This window comes from Chelonia mydas, chromosome 15 (assembly GCF_015237465.2).
Source record: "Chelonia mydas isolate rCheMyd1 chromosome 15, rCheMyd1.pri.v2, whole genome shotgun sequence".
NCBI classification, from domain to species: Eukaryota; Metazoa; Chordata; order Testudines; family Cheloniidae; genus Chelonia; species Chelonia mydas.
In genome coordinates this window covers 10,157,395-10,177,759 of record NC_057856.1, presented here as the reverse complement: position 1 = coordinate 10,177,759, position 20,365 = coordinate 10,157,395, and the positions used below count along the sequence as shown (strand labels likewise).

The window sequence follows — 20,365 nt, the reverse complement described above, 5'->3', positions numbered from 1 at the left end:
GTGAAGGTTAAGGGGAAACTTCCCACAGTACAATGTCAGTGGAACTTGCTGTCCCTGGGTTCCTCTCTACTTTTTATGTATCGCTTTTCTGTGGTGCTTATCACAGAATCATCTCAGATTCTCAAGTACACTAACGAATGAAGTAATGCTCACAATATCCCTGCACAAAGGGAGTGAGGTCTCTGTTTTTTACAGATGGGGGATTGAATAACAGAGGCCAAAATGTTCAAACCTGAGTTTCACAAGTTAGGCTTCTTAATCTATATATTTAGCACCTAAATAAAAGTGTTCTGGTTATCAGAGGTGCTGAACACTCAGGTCTGTCATTGAAGTCAGCCATAAACGTTTGTTGATTCCCACACCTCTCCTGGACTACTCTGGCTGTCTGTATAGGGGAGAGGAGCTGTTCTTTGCTAGGAGCTCTCTCAGGCAGAGCCAGTCAAGATCCTGTCCTGCTGTTTCTGTATCATTCCCACGGGTTAGCAGGGAAGCAGGCAATGCAACAGTGAGAGCAGCTCTCTTTTCCTTCCCCTCACATGCAGTAGCAGAGATTTGCTGACCCTCCCCCCCCCCCCCCCCAGTGCACAATGGAGTTGCTCTTGAGGCTGCCAGGGAAGTGGTAGGTGATGATTGGGGGTGGTGTGTGTCTCCCTTTTTGCCTCCCTGAAGTAGTGGGGCTGATGCAAACACCGTTTAAAAGTTTCAAGGCCTAACTCGGAATACATTTTCAATTTTTAATCAACTGCACTCCCTTCTCTTTGCTTTTAACAGTCTCCCTGAAGGGCCACAGATTGGGCACCACTGCAGCACCAGGACCCTCTAATGCTCTACCAAAGGGTCCCACAACAGTAGCCCATGTAATATAACTAGGGCTGCTTTCATCTTCTGCTTTTTATGTCCCTAGGTCTGCATGCTAACTGGAACAATATACTTTCCCAATGGTGCTTAGCTCTCCGTCCTGCTCTTTGACTAGACGGACTAGATAGATAGCACAATTTAATATCGAAACCTCCTGTATAATGTTTGGAGGGAATTAACAAAAAAGCTTCACAAATTTGCTGTATAATATTAAGATGCCCCCTAGCTTTTTAAACAGTATTTCAAGTTTGTAGGAAAGAAAATAATTGTAGACAAACGTTACACCCAATGTGATTTTGAAAAGGTGATATTTCTGAAACCTCAGGGTTCCAACATGGGTCAAAGTGATCCTTAACTGTAGCCCCATGAGGCTCTACTACAGATTTGTATGGGCAGAAATGAGAAAGCACCTTTCCCTTGGAAAGGAGGGGTCTTCCTGGTAATCTAGGCAGTGCCTTCGTGGGGGGCCATGTACTAATGTTGTTCAGCTGGAACTAGCAACTATAACAATCCCAGGAGACACTGCTTGTTCTCCCCGGCGTATTTATTAATCCGTTTTTAAAGTCCTCTTTCACATGGAATTATTTTTTACATGTACAGTGTTCTGTAGCTGTTACCACAGTAACAACCCATAATGAGAAGCTGCTGCTTATGTAACAGAATAGGCTCTTGCAGTGAAGAGTGAAATTCTCCCCTTGCTTGACTATCTTACACGGAAAAAATGTAACCGTTCCTGTCCTTAGGAGAAGAGAGAGCTCTGTGTCTTGCTGATGTAAAGAAAGTGAAGCAGTCTCTAGCCCAATCTCACCTCCCAGCCCAGCCTGATATCTCACCAAACATCTTTGAGGCTGTCAAGGGATGTCACCTTTTTGCTGCTGGCAAGGTAGGATATAGCTCCTTTGTGCCCTGGGCTGTACTTTAGTTTATCTGTTGATCCCACGCACAGTGAGACAGTAGAAGGGATTGCCAGCTTTAATCTTCATCAAATCAGCATCTTTATTTCTTGTCATAATCAGCACATCCAGGAGCTACATACTTGGTTTTCTGTATTTGTCTCCAAATAAAATGAGTAAAGGGGGAGGAGTGGGGAGGGGAAGGAACTTGAAGGGTCTATCGCAAATATAAACAAGCACAGACAACCAATCAGTGGAATATGCTAACCTGTTATATGATGCAGACTGTGAGATAAACCTAACATAACTGACTGAAGAAGAGCTTTGTATGAGTTGAAAGCTATTGTCTTTCGCCAACAGAAGTTGGTCTAATAAAAAATATTACTTCCTCCCCCTTGTCTCTCTGGCTGTAGACTTTTGCTCTCCATTTTTAGACTCCTACGATGAATACATTTCTCATTCCTCTGTCTTTGCCCTTGAACATAGGGTGATTCTTACCAAGGCAGTAAATTTGGTCATACAGTTGTATCATCATTCAACCATGTTCAGTGTGTTTGCCAATTTCAGGGTGAAACACTTGGCCACTGCAGAAGTTTTCAGCAGGAACTGCTTATGCAGATTACTCAGATCCTTGACAAGTTGAACATCATTCATTTCAAAGCGTTGTTTCAGATACAGGTTCAAGAGGTTAAAGATCTAACCTGCCTGGGTTCGTTATCGCTCTTAATAGAAACATCGTTCTGTTAAAAGCTTCCTGTTCTTTTAACTAACTTGCTTCAACTACAAAAGAAATCACAGAAGCAGTCTGGATGTGTGCTGTCCCTTAGGAGTGTGAAAAGGCTTTTCATTGTTTCACTAATCTGCAGTTACGCCACACTGTCCTATTACAAATATTACCCACTCATCTCTGCCAACATCTGGGTGCCTTTCACCAAAGAGAACTGTTTCACGTGTTCAGAATGTTTTTCACGGCTTTAGTGTGAACGTCCGTATTGCTATCTCTAACCATATTTTTAACCCTCCCTGTAGGTTGAGAACGGACTCTGCATCTGTGCAGCGATGCCCAACAAAGTGGTGGTTTTGCGCTATAATGAGAGCCTCAGCAAGTTCTGCATCAGGAAGGCAAGTTTATTGATTTCTCTCAGTAGTTCACATGTTCATAACAATCCAGGGTGAGACTCCACTCTGCTGAGGAGCAAGTGCCTAAAACCTATGTTGCTCATACAGATTTTGCTTGCTAGCTAAAGTGACAGTAAATTGTAACCTTCTCCAGTTAAAATCAGAGCTGCTGGCAATTTTGGGTATGTCTACGCTGCAATTAAAAACCCGTGGCTAGCCTATGCCAGCTGAATTGGGCTCGGGCTAAGGGGCTGTTTAATTGCAAGTGTCCAATCCACTTGAGTCTTGAGAGAACCTAACTGGTTCTTTTTTAACCAACTTTGTTAAAAAATAAAAATTCTTCATTCTCTCATTTAAAGTATGTTTAAAAAAATAAATTTGATTGGCAGCCCCCCTCCATTCCCCCCCCCCCCCCCATGCAACTCTTGCCTTTAAGGCCTGGAGGTGCCCAATTTTATAGTACCTCAACCTAGTTGACTGTTAATATGTAACACTGTGTATAACTAAGGATCATTGCTTTACTCTGACTCTGCTTCTCAAATCTCTCCTGCATCCCCTCCACCCCCATAATGGGGCCGTACAGTGAACACCACAGCATGCTATTTAGAGTATTAGTCTAATTTGTAGCTGACAGTTGCCTGGTCTGTCTGAAAGAAACCAGTGCAATCTTTTGGCTTTTTACAGATGCAAAAGCGGATCTGGCTGTAACTGTTCTATCACTTCTAATGGTAGCTGGAGTTCAACCAGACTCATAGCGTGCGCACCTGCCTCCGAAATAGCCAGTAAAATCCCCTCCAGGAGGAAACTCATGGAAAATTAATACTAGTTCTGCCAGCAAGAGAACTGTTCCACCTGCTGGAGACTGCAGGCTTGCAGTTGTTAAACACCTTTTATAGAGGGAAATATTGCCGCTCAGAATCCTATGTAACAAGAGAAATGTTTAAACAAATACAGGGGAGCTAATGGAACAGAAAAGTTGAATAAGGATCATCTAGGCTCATGCCAGTGTGCCTTGTCCTTCTCTTCCAGGAGATTGAAACTTCAGAGCCCTGTAGCTGTGTCCATTTGACCAATTACAGCATCATCATCGGAACCAACAAGTTCTATGAAATTGAGATGAAGCAGTATACCCTGGAGGGTAGGAGACCTTTCCTGTCGTACATTAAACAGCTCTGTGAATGTTCCTTTGGGGTAGATACTTGTCTACTACCTAAATGGGAACAAGGGGTATGAATTTACAGAAAAGCTGGTGCTGACGTTGCTGTTCCTTTCTACCCCTTTACAGAGTTTCTCGATAAGAATGACCACTCCTTAGCCTCTGCTGTGTTTGCTTCTTCCACCAATAGCTTCCCAATCAGTATCATACAGGTGAACCCTACAGGACAGAGGGAGGAGTACCTGCTTTGTTTCCATGGTAAGTGTATCATGTGGCTGCTGGACTAGCTTGATCATCTGCACAACATTTGTCACAAGATACCTGGGAACTGTACTGATGGGAGGCTAGCCATTGGGTGTGCATGATCATATAGGGTAACATTATTGCTGGAAATGGCATGTTAGACTGTAGGTCATATTGTGCATTGTAAAATATAAAGGATGTAGACCCTAAAAGGGCAAGACACTGATCCCATCTGTTAAAATACATTGGTCAGATTCCTTCTGGGTTATGTTAAAATCTCTGTGCCTGTCAGTCAGTTTTTCTTTGAGCATCCTCTGCATATTCCCGCTCATGTGATGGTCCAACCAGCGCAGCGGGAATCAGTAGGACTGTAACTAGCAATGGTCACTGGAGCACTCGTGCACCTCCCTGGCCTATCCCCTCAGTGAACACTGAACATTCCAGGGCAAAAGTATAAAAGGGGGCGTGGCACTCCAGCCGCCTAAGTTACATCCAGCTGCAAGCAGCTGAACGCATGAGGAACTGCTTTGGGGTGCTCCTGGATCCATAGCTTATTAGCTAGTTAACAATTTTATAGTTAGATTTCGTTAGCAGTCTGTTAGATCGTTAACTAGTTGAGTATTAGGTGAAGTTAGTTATAAGTCTGCAGTTCAGAAATGGCAGAACTGAAAAATAAAAAGCCCTGTTTGAAAAGACGTGTGTCAGATCCGGCAATATTTGTGGCATCTGACACTCATGCTGGATACTTGGCATCTCTGGTTGAGGGACACTCACCTTCAAAATGCTGGTTTGCTTGAGTTATACAACATGAGCGAAAAAGAACAGACAGAACAGGCTTCAGACGATTTTATTACAAGAAGCACTGTCAGCAAAACCACCTGGAATTGGTCAAGTAAAAGGTTTGAACAAGTATGAGGCCAGTGTTGGCTCTGAGTGAATCTGGAGGGAAGAAGGACAAACCATCCACCTCGGTATGTAGTACGAAAGGATCTGGAAGTGGGACGCATCTGAAGAGGAAACTACTGTGGTGCCAGTCCCTGTTTCCAGAGTCAATCCACAACAAAAGGCTACAGCTGTTCTGGCGAGCATGAGCACCCCAGCCATGTCTGTCAGCCTCTTTGCAAAGAGCAAATCCCCAGAGAGACCCATCTGACCAGAGGGTATTCAGGGAACCTACCCTGGGGAAAAACATTCTTCTTCAGACTCTGATATTGGAGCTAAATGAGTGCCACGCCCCCTTTTATACCCTCGCCTGGGAACCGTTTGTTCACTGAGGGGAGAGGGAGGGGACTGCATGAAGGCTCCAACTTGCTAGAATTCTACCGGTTCAAGCTGCATCTGTCAGAGCATCCCAGGAGTGCGAACTTAGAATCCATTTTGAAGAACTCATTATAGGTAAGTAACTTTCATTTCTATGCCAGTGATGAAGAGAATACAATGTGATCTTTTAAATGAATGTTCAGTGCAAATAGATGTTTAATCACTCTGATTAAACATTCCTGGCTTTCTGTCTTAAACTAGAGGATTCCTTATGTGATGCAATGACTTCCATAGAAAGATTGCTCCTTTCATCTCAGTGGAGAAACAAAGGGTCACAAGCTACTTTTTGATGTAATTGTTTTTGTTGATCCTTTAATTCAATGTCCTAGAAGTTCACAAAGCACCTTTAACTATTTCTGTGTTTCTCCTATTTGGAGATGCTGAGTTCCTAGAAGGGTAAGGAATAACAACTTTACCTTACTTGGTATAGAGAGGACTTGGACTGCAACAACTGAACTATTGAAATTATTCCTAAACCAGCAGTGTTTGCAAGCATTATGTCAATGAGGGTAATTTAATTCTGGCTACTGTAGAATTCACCAGCTGCAAAAGATGGCCCTCCTATTTCTGTTGTAAAAACCCACCTTTGCCTGCCTTCCTCCCTTTTAAAAAAAAAAAAAAAAATCCAGCCACAAGCAAATGACACTGGTGATTGTTCTCTGCAGAGTTTGGTGTCTTTGTGGATTCCTATGGAAGGCGCAGTAGGACAGAGGACCTGAAATGGAGTCGCTTGCCTTTGGCTTTTGGTAGGTATTGAACGACGTTTACCAGTTTTGTACTGGTTCCACCCAGTTCCAGTGTTCCAAAATATTCAGCATTCTGGGGGTTGTCACATCCTGGAAACAGCCCCAGTGGGAAGGACCCCCTTCAGACTCAGTGGTTTCTAGTGGTTACAAATAATTATAAACCTAAATGGATGTAGCAGCCTTTCTGAAGCACGAAGAATAAGAGGAAAATGAAATCAAAGTGATGTATTTGATTAATATTCCCAGCCTGACAGTAACTAAATTGGCCACTGGAATTTTTAATGATGGATGCTTGGATGTCTCTAAATAGTCAAGAGTCTGGCTTATCAAAATGAAACCACAGGGGCTTTTGCAGTTCCTAACAGATTTTTTCCGGTTAATAGTCCATTTTTAAATCCCTTTTGTGTGATGTTACGATTGATATAATGGTATTGGAGCAGACAGGCACAAGGCAAGGCTTCTCTATGCTTGTTTCTTCCCATTTAGCCATATAGTATATAGCGCTGCACAGAAAACCCACATCCTTAGTCTTCCCTACAGATTGCAGGAGGGCAAGAAAACGTTATCTTCATCCCGCAAGTTTCCTGACTAATTTTTACTAATGTAGAATCTGTGCATGGTGTTCTTTCTCTGCTGCAGCCTACAGAGAACCCTACCTGTTTGTGACTCATTTCAATTCCCTTGAAGTGGTTGAGATTCAGGCTCGTGCTTCTCTAGGGTAAGTCATGCTCTGCTCAGCACTTCGAAGAGAAGAACTGTGATTTGCTGCAGGGGTGGAAGCTTTCCAAGAATAACGTACAACAATCAGATTATAAAGATTTTTTTTTTTTTCTCCCCCCTTCACTCAGCACTCCTGCACGAGCCCACTTGGATATCCCAAATCCTCGGTATCTAGGGCCAGCAATTTCATCTGGAGCAATTTACCTGGCCTCCTCCTATCAGGACAAATTAAGAGTGATCTGCTGTAAGGGAAATCTAGTGAAGGAGTCCAACAATGAACACCACAGAGGATCCTCCGCTACACGCAGGTATGCGTTACTGTTCTACATTCAGGTCCATTCCTCATGCTATGTATGCAGCATTAGTTCTAGACCCCTTTCTCCAATATTATTGCCTGAAAACCTCATTTTGTTCTAGTGGGAGAAACTCAGCTTCTCTCAGAAGCATCAGGAAATCCTGCTGGTTTAACAGATCTTTTAAAATCCAGAGTTCCAGTGTCTCCCTTCTGGAAACCTGAACTCTGTGGCCGTACCTGGATAACGTCCTCCACAAATACTTTCAAAACAAAACAGGAGTGTTTTGTGATGTTAATAATACTGTTGTGAAAGAAGAGATGGCCCCAGGCGATGAAGAATCTCTGCACACATCTGTATTGAGATTCTTTCTGAAATTATTTTAACTTGTGTGTCCAAAACAAATCTTGCTAGGGAGGTACATTTCCTAATGGTTCTAGACAGAGACGTATCCCAGCTGAGTCCACTTTCAGATATCCAAAGTCCCATAGAACAGGAATGTCCTGAACTTTTTGGAATTAAAAGAATTTACTTGAGAACCAATAGATAATTAGGCTGTGATGATTTCCGTCAAGACCATGGGAAGGCCTTCTGCGTTGAAGTCTAGGGTGACTGCCTTCCTCATTGAAGAATATTTTGCATAGAAATGGGTTATAGTCAGTTGTTCAGAGATCCACAGTTGATCCCTAGATTAGTACTGGATGAATCAGAGATGAGTTTTTGCCACAAGTAATCTGATGCTTTGTTCTCTTAACATGACTAAGAAAACCTGTACCAATGTTCTGTTTTAGAACAGTAATAAAATTAGATGTTTAAACATCTATACACTAAATCAAATGTTTTTGAATAAAATATTCTTGAAATAAATTGCTTGTCCCTAGTCATGGAATTAATTATTCCTTAGCTACAACAGCTGGGACTGACAGAACAGGAGTTGGACCAGAAATGATATTTTAATGTCTTGCTGATGTGGCCATAGCTTGAAAGTCTAGTGCTAACATTCATTATTGCCATGAAAATAAAATACAATATTTAAAGGGTTGGAATTGTGGCTTTTAAAGACTATTTCAGGCCACTTGTATGTCTGAACGTGACCGTGTAGGAGACTCGGATAAGTGACATGATCTTGTTCTGTTAAGCAGAGCGGGGATGAATTGGGCAGTGAATATTGTGACTGATAGTGCCCTGCTGAAGAGTGAAAAGTGTTACCTATAAAATGAGAGCGAAATCTAAAGCTTGGCAAATTTGTAACCTCTCCTCCTATCCTCTTAATCAGAATGTTACCTAGACGTCTTGTAGCTTGTGCTTCTTGAACAAATCCTATGAGGTGTAAATTAATTTTTAATGTACAGGAAAAGTCTATGGCTCTCTCCTAGGAAAATAAGTAGTTCTTGTAGCTGTTCTATAGACGTGATCTGTGTTGAATATTCCTTCAGGAGCGGAAATGTCTGACTTAGTAGAGACCCCCCTAAAGCAGAGATTTCTCCATCAATACTTATATTTATCTTCAGAAGGAGGGTAACCCTCTCTTCCGTCATACTTGATTTCTGGCTGTAGCCTATTTAAAGCAACACTTCTCTATCTCCTTTCATGACTAGTCATTTAGGCCTCTTAGGGACACCACGGTAAAGAAGAACTGCTGGTAATCTCTGTAATAACAACATTCCATCCAACCAGGACTGGTTTGGTGGGTGGTAACAACCCTTTGCGGTTGGTGCTGTTATACCCACAGAGCACACGGCTGGGAGCCCAGGAGTGTGGCTTTTCTGAACGTGGAAGTGGTTCGCATTGTTGAGTAAGGCTGACTTAGCTCTGGATGCGCTTTCATTTGAACACTGTGGAGTGATTGGGGGGGAAGAGATGTCCTCTTTAATGAAAATGTAACTTTAAGGTTTTTGTCACTCAGCTGTCCGCGCCCATTGTTTTTGAATGACAGCAGCCCTAATAAGAGAGGTCCCCCAACATATAATGAGCACATAACCAAGCGGGTAGCGTCAAGCCCAGGACCACCAGAAGGTCCAAGCCACCCTCGAGAACCAAGCACACCACATCGGTATCGAGAGGGAAGGACAGAGCTGCGCAGGGACAAGTCTCCTGGGCGACCACTGGAGAGAGAGAAATCTCCAGGCAGGCTTCTGAGCACCCGCCGAGAAAGGTCCCCTGGAAGATTGTTTGAAGAGACCAGCAGGGGGCGAACGCCTGTGGGAGGTGCAAGAACTCCACTCTCACAAGTCAATAAGGTAAGCTGGAGCTCCGTCAAATGTCTCCTCGTCTCAGGAAAGTCTCCCAGTGGGGAGTGGCTGTTCGTACTGTGAAAAGCCTGTGTGGGTGAGGGGCTTCAACCTAAACCCGCTTTAAAATACATGTGCAATCACAGTACATCGAAACATATGATATGCATGGGCTGTGTGAAAATCTCTTCCAAAGAGAATATTTCCCCCCCAGCACTACTTTCATGCCACTGCCAAGGCAGCTGGTCCAACACTGTGTGTGACCACAGACCAGGTGTTGAAGGCATTGTGCATCTGTGAATGAGGAGGGTATCTGCACTGAGAGGAATCAGGGCCACACGAACTGGGAGGGAGATTTGTCTGGAAGAAGGTGCTTGTCAGGAGCTCACTATATGCCATGTGAAGATGGTGGCCTTCATCATTGGTAGGGGGGAAGATTCATGCCACATAGCATTTTTCACCTGGACAAGGAGACAAATGATACTCAGTAAAACTCTGCTTCCGCCTCCTGCTGAAAGCAGTGCTGCTTATATGACCTGGGACTACATATAGGAGAACAGGAATGTTTTACTGCATCTTGTGTAACTTTTTGTTTTATTTCCCTGCTAGGTCTGGGACCAATCTTCAGTATAAGTCTCAGCTAGACAAACTTACTCCTCATCGTGATCTGCAGGAAAAACAAAGGAAATGTACTGAGTATATGCACTCTATGCTTCTGCTGCCCAGTCACCAAATCAACCTTCCTGGGCCAGAACGGGCTCATGTCAGGAGACACGTGACTCTAACAAGGATTGTCTGCCTCTCAGTTTATTTCCCTGCACCTTCCTGCAGTCATACTTTTTGCACTTTGTACTACTGTTACTCTTTCAAGCAGTTCATAAACTTTTTGTACTCTAGCTTTAGTCCTTAACAGTTCATCAAGGAAATCAAATTGGGATGAAGATCCCAACCCAAATCTTAATGTGTTTAGCACCATTTTTAAATCATAGTTTTGAAAAAGATGCTGGAATTTGTCATGGCCTTGTAAACTGAAAGGCCATGGTGACTCGGTTGCAATAGACAGCATCACTGGATATTCTCTACAGAGCTCTAGAGAATTAATCTGGATCCGTTTGTTCCCCCGCCACTTTCAAAGCTCATTCTCTTTTGTTCTCAGTAAAATTGCCCCAGTGCAGCTTTGTTCAGCTGGATGATGAGGAGGGCAGATCCCCTGATTAGATGGTCACAATCCCCCATGCCCTAAAACAAAGTGCATTGTCTCTGACGTACTGGGGTACAAGACTCTTGACCCAGGTTTTCTGCATGGCAATTCACTGCATGCTGCTGCACCATCACTCTGGCTGCTCTCTCCTTTTAGGTTGCTGTGCTAAGTATTGTATTGTACCTCACTTGTAAATTAATTGAAGCCTTTACATTACGCTGCAAAATAACCGCCATGATTTACTGGAGAATTTGGCACAGAAGAGAGTTACAATCCTTATTATATGACAAGAGAACTACAATCACTAGCCCTCACCTTCACACGCCCCAGTGTTAAACACAATCCCATTCAGAAATTGTATCAAAATCCTTATAGTCATCATTTTCCACAGAGGCCACTCCTCACAGTGGTTGACAGGTTGCCCCCCAGTTCCCCAAGAACTTCAAAGGAAAGCATGCGAAAGCAAGTGCACAGAATTGTCATCTCTCAAAACAAAGTTCTTCTTTCCTGTTCTGATTGTATCTTGTTGTACAGTAAGACCTAATAGTCACGGCACTAGAGGATACTTGCAATAAACAGCTTTGGCGGTTACCGAACACCTCACCTTTGCTTTTGCCTCTAACCTCAAGCCATTTATTGCTTCATATTCTCCAATGCCATGAACATTATCCCTTGTAACTGAGCCAGAGAGCAAATGATTTTCAAGGCAGGTTTTGACCATTCAGTCTGCTTCAGCGACATGCTGAGTAAACAACCATGTTCTCTATAAATGCAAAAGAGCAAAACTGCATCCAGTTTTCTCGTTGGCCAAGCCTTTTATCTTCTGCTTGTCCCTTGCCAGCCAGTGCTAACCTGTCCAAGACACCCATAAACCTCCGAATGCCTTGTCAGTGCCCTTTGGCGAGTTTCATGGATATTGTGTTCTGTTCTCTTGTCTGTTGGGTTATTTTAGACCAGATGATTTGGCAGGAAACGTGCTGAAATGTGTCTCTTGGTCTCAGTATTTTGAAAGGTCACAGAGATCAGTCTTTAAATCTTTGCATCTCATGGAAGATCTTCATGACCTGAGAAATGGGCTTGTCAAGTCCTGAAAGTGTATATCTTGTGTCTTGTTTGTGAAATGCTTCCTGCTATAGAAATAGCTCAAAGGACTGTACATATTTACAAGAAACTTTATATTCGTAACAAAAGGGAATTGAATCAGTTTCTACTTTTTTATTGTAAACTGTGCATTTTTCAACACTAGCTTTTTGTTTTAATGGTGGTTGTGGACAGCCATCTTCAGACATTGGAGGGGCCTCAGCTTAATCCTCCCAGATCCCATGAAGAAATATTGTAACATTAAATTGCAATCGAAAGCTTGTTAGCATAAATGAGGTTTTAGGTATCTAAAAGTACAGGATTTTTCTTCATTACCTTTTTATTATTGACAAGGGAGGGAATCAGAGGTACAGATCAAGCTCCACCTGGAAAATATTGAACTTTGTTGTTGAACAATAACCAAATAAAACAATTAACTATATTAACTAGCATGGTGAAATGACCTTTTCCTTCCATGTAGGGTACCACTAAGCCATTCTAACAGATCAGCCAATATTTGGAGCTACGTAATTGATAGGAGTGTAAGCTTACCAAAGAGCTCACCTTCAGAATACTCTGCCGTTTAGCAGACATCTTCCCCTGAACGAGTAGCATATGTGCTATCAGAAAATTAAAGCATATTGACTTGGACTGAAACAGAGGTGGATTTGACCAGATTTTTAGCTAGTAGTGGTGAGCCCTTAGATACACACCCATTGATGGTGGTAGAGATACACGTGAATATCTGGGAGAAGAATCTGGCCCTTGGCAAATAATCCAGACACACAATTTCAGCTCAGAATAAACCCCTTTAATTGCCAACAGCATAGTCTCATGCTGCTGCTGCTGCTCCTCTACTGCAGCGGTGTTTTAATAGGAAGGGGACCAGTGAGTTAGTCATCCCACCATCTTAATATTCTGGTGCTGTAATGCCTGAGAGCTGCAATTTTTTAAAAGCCTACACAAATATAATTCAGATTGTACTCAATCTGCCAAGTTACTGTACATCTTAATAACTTACAGCTGGTGGGAAAACTCTCTCAATCAGACTTAAATGTAAATACAACTATTTTTAACGAAACAATTTTTACCGGGTCTGAAGAATTCTTTCACAGGAAGAGTTTTTAATATTCACTCTGCTGCCTGCGGTGACTTATTTCATTTCTGTCATTGTTTTGTGCACATAAATACCCCCACCCTCCCTAGGAAGGGTTTTCTTGGTGGGCGTGTGGGAGAACGACTAATAGCTACTATTCCACTTTGGTCTACACGACATTTTCCATGGAAATGTTCTGCATAAAGCCAAACTGCTTGATTTATCTATTGTGCCTGCTCTCTGATGTATCTGATGAAATGCTAACTTGTTAAATGTTCCTTTATTTCTATTTTAAGAATACATATTTAAAACTCATTGTTTCAGTCCTATGGTGCATGATCAGAATTGTAACAAAACTAAAATAGTTCAGAAACTGGTGAAGTAAAATATTTATTAAGCCTTTTGACTACCATGAACACTGCACAAATTCTCACTGTCACCTTGACTGGAGAAAAAGCATTGTGTCTACTGCAAAATTCTTCAGGTTTACTCACAGGAAGGAGAAATACTGCACCTATCTCCAACTCTAGCCTTCTAGCAACAGCCAAGACACACCAAATCCAAGTGGGCATATACAGTAGCAGCTACGCTATCCCCCTTTGCACCCAGATTTTCCTTGTGGAGGGATTTAATTCACTGGGTTATAGAAAGTGAGCTCAATACAATGAATTGGACTCATGTTCACTTCTGACAGGAATCCAACCGATAGCGCTGGCTACGGTTTAACAAAGTGTCGCCCTGTGGCCTGCTGCTATTTCATGAAAGGTCAAAACTGACAATCGAGCATGTCACTGCTTCAGTTCAGAGAACGTGTGTTCCAGAGAAACAGCCCCTGCCCCAAGAGAGGGACTGGAATATGGCCCTGGGTATTACGGTTGACACCTGCTATCAGCTCCGGCTGAGGAAACTGGAGCGGCTGAGATGGAGGTGGCCTACGGCCCTCTTGCCGTTGTGTAGTGTGGTGTGACGCTGACTGGGGATTAGCCTTTAGCACCAGCGGGAGACCCCAGAGCAGTGGGAGCAGCGATTCATTCTGCTTCAGCCCAGGAAAGTGGAGTCACAGTGATGACCGTTAACTGTTCTCCATCATTTGTTGGAGAAAGGTGAGAAGTCATTAAAGGATCTTTCTGCATGTGTAAAGCTGGGGATATGCTACACTTAGGCCCACATATAAAGACGAGGGCTGAGTGTCTATTTAATTCCTAGGCATGGCTGGACGCTGAGGCTGCTATTCAATTAAACACAAAGGGCTGGCCCTGTGTGCGGCATATGACTCAATGCAGGTGCAAGAAGGCACTTTGTGACACTAGTTTAACAGCGATTACACAGGCCGGCTGCCTGTAAGAGAGAGCACTCCTTTGAGCTGTGTTACGACCGAATCTTTGCCTGCTTGAACTAAAACCACCAGATTTACCACACACGCACACCGCTGTTTGGCAAAAGAAATGTTCAACAGGGGACCAATTTTTTTCAAGATCCCAAAGTTAGCTATGTAACCCCTCCCCAGCCAAAAAGTGTGACAAACCACTGGCAAACAACTACACTCAACAGATTTATGGGTTTTGAGGTGAGGCCCTATCATAAAATGGGTCTGCTGCAAAAATTTCAGCCAGCTCTTGAGCCTGGCTGGCTTTGTTTTTGACATGGATGTATGGCCACCCGTCTTAAAAGCAAGCACCTAAAAACATGGTCACCCAGGAACTGCATGTTTGTTTAATGCCCAGTGTGGCCTCAGCCGTGGTCCAGATTCCCTCCTTTCTGAGCTCCCTCAAAGCACAGCGAGCCACTCTAACTAAGGCTGCGATTCTGTTTGTTAGAGGTTGTGGTTTCTGTGACATTCTGCAACCTCCATAACTCCCACAGCTGCTTGGGTGCCCTGTGGCTAGCTGCACCAGCCACGGCTTGGGCAGCCCCAGGCAGCCCCCAAGTAGCCAGTGTGGCTGGAACAGCAACACCGGGAGCGCCAGAGCAGTGGAGAACAGAGATTTAGTCATTGTGGGTATTTAAGTCATGGCCAGGTCAAGGGCCATGAATTTTTGTTTATTGCCCATGACCTACCCATGACTAAATGTTGACCATGTGCCAGAAATTTGCAGGAGCCATTCAAAGGCAGATTAACCTTTGTGTTTGGGCGTGCAGCTTGTCATGCAGGGGTTCTACTGGATGCCAGGGGAAATAAGGCAGAGACTTTATGCACTGAAGCTTTGGGGGTGCAGGACAGACTCTGGGAGCCACTGTCACATTCTTCCATTGCTGCCAGGGGCACTTTCATGTTCAGTCGTCCTCCAAAGGCAGAATATGTAACAGCCATTGGCACAACGGGCTCAAACATTTCCCTGTCTTCCCCAGCAGTGTGAGCGCTGCCCTGCAGGGCCTCAAACAACGATGAGCTTTAACTCTCTGAACAGAGTGAGTTCAAAACACAGCACGAGGCTTCTTCTATTTGGCAATCTCTGTGGGGAAAAGGCTTACGCTGCACCAGCTCTCCAGGTGTGCCGATTTTCTGGAGCCTGCAGCCCCATGGTGGGCCAGCCTGTGATGCAATATAAAGAAGGCTGCAGCCGCCTGTTATTTATAAATGGTTGGCTGACAGCCTCCATCTTCAACAAATATTTGTGCTCATCTTCCTCTGCAATGCTGCTGGAAAGTTTTGAAAGAAGTGATCCGGGTGTGGACATAATTGGAAAATACATGAAGCTTAGCTTAAGCTAATGACTTATTTGAGCACAGCTCTTCCTTCCTGTCCCATTCCCTGAACCTTTCACTCATGAACAATTTATTTTTCTGTTGGGTCACTTCAAGGATTCCTTTTTATTCTCGTACGAATTAACCCTTATTTATTCAAAACATGCATCTAGGTATCAATTTCACTGCTTGCACAAACACTATTGGAGAATAATCACTTCTTGAAATCTGCTATTACAGGTTTGCTTTAAAACCAACTCTGATTGGATCTCCCACTAAATATTCCATCCCCTTCCACATCCTAGTGTCAATTAGTATGCTAGGTGGCTAGTGCGCTGAGTACAAATGTCCTAATCCAGATCATTACTCTCACATTATTTTGAAATTACATTTGTTATCTATTGCCAAACTTTAAATAGTGCACGTAAGTGACCGTCAGTGGCTTCAATGTCAGTATACTCTATTAGCTAATATTTATGATTAGTATATAGCTTTTTTACTCTGCAGTACACCTTGGCAAACTACTACACCAGGCCATGCTGATGTCTCTGGTGATCATTTCAATAAATAACTAGAGGGTTCTGTGTAACAGTGAGACTCAGTGGTTTATAGCCAACAGTAACATGGGAAATGGTGGCCAAGTGTTAGGGCTGTCAAGCGATTAAAAAATTAATCGCAATTAACTGTGCAATTAAAAATTAATTGCATTAGTCATGATGTTAAACAATAATTAATACCATTTATATAAATATATTGATTTCTGTTACAACGTGTACAGTCCTCGCTTTATTTTTGGATTACAAATATTTGCCCTGTAAAAAACAAAAGAAACAGTATTTTTCAATTCCCCCATTTCAAGTACGGTAGTGCAATCTCTATCATGAAAGTTGAATTTACAACTGTAGAAGTATGTAAAAAAAACCTGCAAAAAAACCAAAACAATATAAAACTTTAAAGCCTACAAGTCCACTCAGTCCTACTTCTTGTTCAGCCAATTGCTCAGACAAACGAGTTTGTTTACATTTGTGGAAGATAATGCTGCCCTTGCTTTTTGTTTACAATGTCACCTGAAAGTGAGAACAGGTGTTCACCTGGCAGCGTTGGATCTGGCGTCGCAAGATATTTATGTGCCAGATGTGCTAAAGATTCACATGCCACTTCACGCTTCAACCACTATTCCAGAGGACATGCATCCATGCTGATGAGGGGTTCTGCTCAATAACGATTCAAAGCAGACCAACTCTATCAAGCTCACCAAGCAGACCAACGCATATTCGTTTTCATCATCTCAGTCAGATGTCACCAGCAGAAGGCTGATTTTCTTTTTTGGTGGTTTGGGTTCTGAGGTTTCCGCATCAGAGTGTTGCTCTTCTAAGACTTCTGAAAGCACGCTCCGCACCTCATCCCTCTCAGATTTTGGAAGGCATTTCGGATTCTTAAATCTTCTATCGAGTGCTGTAGCTATCTTTAGATATCTCACATTGGTACCCTCTTTGCATTCTGACAAACCTGCAGTGAAAGTGTTCTTAAAATGAACAACGTGCTGGGTCATCATCTGAGACTGCTATAACATGAAATATATGGCAGAATGTGGGGCAGGAGACATACAATTCTCCCCCAGGAAGTTCAGTCACAAATTTAATTAACACTTTTTTTTTTTTTTTTTTTAACAGCATGGAAGCATGTCCTCTGGAATGGTGGCAGAAGGATGAAGGGGCATATGCATGTTTAGCGTATCTGGCATGTAAATACCTTGCAATGCCGGCTACAAAAGTGCTCTGTTCTCACTTTCAGGTGAAACTGTAAATAAGAAGCAGGCATCATTATCTCCCGTAAATGTTTTGTTTTTGAGTGCAGTTATGTAACAAAAAAAATCTACATTTGTAAGTTGCGCTTTCACGATAGGTACTTGTACGAGGTGAACTGGAAAATACTCTTATTTTTACAGTGCAAATATTTGTAATAAAAATAATATAAAGTGAGCAGTGTACACTCTGTAATCTGTGTTGGAACTGAAAATCAATGTATCTGAAAATGTAGAAAAAGATCCAAAATATTTAATAAATTTCAATTGGTATTCTATTGTTAAACAGCGCAATTAAAAAAATTAATCATAATTTTTTTTTTTTGAGTTAATCGCGATTAATCGACAGCCCTAATAATTTAGTATTTCCACACTAAGAGATTTAGGTGTTTCAAATGACAAAGTACTCTTTTTTTTTTTTAAAAAACAAAGTGGGACTGCGTTGTAATGTAACTTTATGCTGTCTTTACCACATGACCGTGAGCATCAAGTTTTTGGTGTGGGAATTTTCTTACTTTTGAGACAGCCTTTCACTGCCCTGGTGTGGGCACACGAGGCGAAAGCAATGGATATACTTTGAGGCACCACTGTGGCTGGGATTCCAGCTAAGCTAATCTGCACGGCTGGAACTGGTAATACCGAATTCTGCTGCACTTAATGCTTTCTTCTCGCTGTTCAGAGCCCTCCCCATGCCTAGACTTCCTGTTGGCCCATGTTCACAAACATTACAGGGTGCGCTGTGCCAGGTATAATCATCTCTCAGACATTCTCACAGTTGTTATTAACCGTAACAAACTTAAAACCGACCTTTCCGAGCAGTCAAGTATACCCAGCATCACGGAGGCCAACAAATGGAGATTGCTCAAGCTGCTTGAAATGTGACAGCCTTAAACAAAAAACAAAACAAAAACGGGGGTAGAGAGCAGTCAGTTTTCCAGAAATGAAATCCTTGGGTTTGCCAATGGCCAAAGCTCATTAACAGCTTGGTTTACTCCCCCTCCACCAATCTTAAAATGCATTGTTCTCTACCAATGTGTGATGAGAGGATGTGCGTCCAAACTCGGTTTTATAAAAGTAAAGTAGCTACCAATTTAACCAGGGAGAGAAACTGCATAATTAGCCAAGCATTATGCAGCCAGCCAACCCAGTAATGTCTTGGTCAGTGGGGCTGACAGGAAACAAACGTATTATCCATTTTTCCTTAAAATGCTTTATATTTTAACTTGTTTCTGAAGAGGTCAGACAGTGACAGGAATTCCATGTTTTCAAAACACTGAGTTCTAGTGTTTTCAAAGAAAACCCAATAGCAATGTGCCCTGAACTACTCAAAATATTGTAACAAGACAATTGAACAGTTCAGAAGACTGGAAATGAGCCTTATCATTGACTATATCACATCTAATCATGGTCACCAATGATCTAAGTCACCATCTGATCAGCTACCTGGTGGTTTTTGTAATATGCACCCCTGTATAGTAGGTCACGGACTGAGGTCACTCTCAGCACTCTTACTGGCACTCAGAGATGCCCAGGAACGGACGGGCACTACACATTCCCCAAGTTGGTCTCTGCAGGTCAGGCCTGAGGCACAGTGGCAGGGAATTTTGTGTTGCTCCTACTGCATTCGTTTTGGGATCAAATAAATCATCAGTCTCTAAGAAAGGCATCCTGGCACTTTTTGTAAGAACTACGTTCATTTACAAAATATAAATAAAGCACGAAGGGATAGAAATGGTTGGGAGTCCTTGCTGCAGAGACCACATGAGCCTAAGTTGGCAGAGTCAAATGCAAATATAGATTCAGGGCCAATCCAGCCCTTGACATAAGTGGGTGCAGTGCTACTTCCCAGGGGCTGCAGCTGCTTATGGTAGCAGATGAGCTTTTCCCCTCAATATCTCAATTACTATCGAGTTTTTAAAGTAAGTTGGAATCACCTTACCATCAACTTGATAAAAGCTGATACTGAAGAATTAAAGTTCTTATGCTAAATTGGTCAATTTCCTTATAGGAACCCAGCTCAGTTTAAATCAGTCCTTACTGGCAAGAGAGCTACAAGTCTTTTACAGGAACAGATTATCGCAGGGTGCATTACATGGGCTACACAAAACCCTGCAATTAAGAACAATTTTCTTTATCAGCAATTCCACTGGGGAAAAGTTATTTCGGAGTTCTCCCAAGAGAAACAATGCTAGAGCGTCACTCACATTGGAAAACATACTCAACCCCCGTCTACTGATTAAACAAACAAACAAAGAAATAGCGAGTGCGGTGGCGGCAGCATCTCTGGCTTTGCCCAAAAAAGCTGCGAACAGAAAGAATGCCATTTGTCACATGTAGTCAGTCGAGCCAGGGAATGGGCTCTTGGGGAGCTTGGTGGTAATATAGTTGAATGTTTGAGCTTTATGATAAAAACAGCCACTCAGTCAGCAAGGATCCTGCACTTCTTAGAATATTATTTTCCACAGCCTGTATCACTCATGAACAATATTTGAGCGGTCACTATCCCCACATTTCCCACCCTGATTTCACTGGTAGATCCCAGGCGATTGTTATTGAGCTGAAAAAATGGCAGCACCACCAGTCATCTCTTTGGTCCTGGCTGAGTCTGAAAACTTCCAGATGGCACTGGGAGAACAAGGCAAATATGAAACAAACGTGAAGTCTTTAAAACCATATGAAATCAGAGTCTGTTTACAATAGCATAGGCCATGCATATGTTTTGGTTTAACGAAGAATTTGTTCCCTCTGGCACTTCATCACCCCAGGATACCTGCTCACTAACTGCAGGACTAATCATATTGGCTTGTACAGCAATGTAGTCACATATTTTTTCTTGTAACGATGAGTGGCACTGAGCACCATCACTCCATCCTAGGGAAGATGGAAAACAAATTAGCACAATGTAATGGTTAACTAAATG

At 42.7% G+C, this 20,365-nt stretch overlaps 2 protein-coding genes across 23 annotated transcripts in view; one reads left to right on the top strand and one right to left on the bottom strand.

Annotated features, from left to right (window-relative positions):
* The window catches only part of CIT (citron rho-interacting serine/threonine kinase), a 95,871-nt gene extending 82,600 nt beyond the window's left edge, over nt 1–13,271 (top strand). For 10 of the 15 annotated variants that reach the window (XM_043529067.1, XM_037879118.2, XM_037879117.2 and 7 more), the window contains 9 exons: nt 1,602–1,741; nt 2,781–2,873; nt 3,900–4,008; nt 4,156–4,284; nt 6,255–6,335; nt 6,975–7,053; nt 7,184–7,363; nt 9,255–9,588; nt 10,189–13,271. In XM_043529067.1, coding sequence (XP_043385002.1) covers nt 1,602–1,741; nt 2,781–2,873; nt 3,900–4,008; nt 4,156–4,284; nt 6,255–6,335; nt 6,975–7,053; nt 7,184–7,363; nt 9,255–9,588; nt 10,189–10,212 — 1,169 coding nt within the window. In that variant the 3' untranslated portion in view covers nt 10,213–13,271. The remainder of the gene's footprint in view (nt 1–1,601; nt 1,742–2,780; nt 2,874–3,899; nt 4,009–4,155; nt 4,285–6,254; nt 6,336–6,974; nt 7,054–7,183; nt 7,364–9,254; nt 9,589–10,188) is intronic. The other 5 variants (XM_043529068.1, XM_043529066.1, XM_037879119.2 and 2 more) reach the window with 1 other exon arrangement.
* Nucleotides 10,079–20,365, bottom strand: part of PRKAB1 (protein kinase AMP-activated non-catalytic subunit beta 1) — a 21,620-nt gene continuing 11,333 nt past the window's right edge. For 3 of the 8 annotated variants that reach the window (XM_043529073.1, XM_037879120.2, XM_037879121.2), the window contains exon 8: nt 11,981–20,316. In XM_043529073.1, the coding sequence (XP_043385008.1) occupies nt 20,239–20,316 (78 nt within the window). In that variant the 3' untranslated portion in view covers nt 11,981–20,238. Of the gene's footprint in view, nt 11,221–11,980; nt 20,317–20,365 lie in introns of those variants that run through there. The other 5 variants (XR_006285950.1, XR_006285951.1, XR_006285949.1 and 2 more) reach the window with 5 other exon arrangements.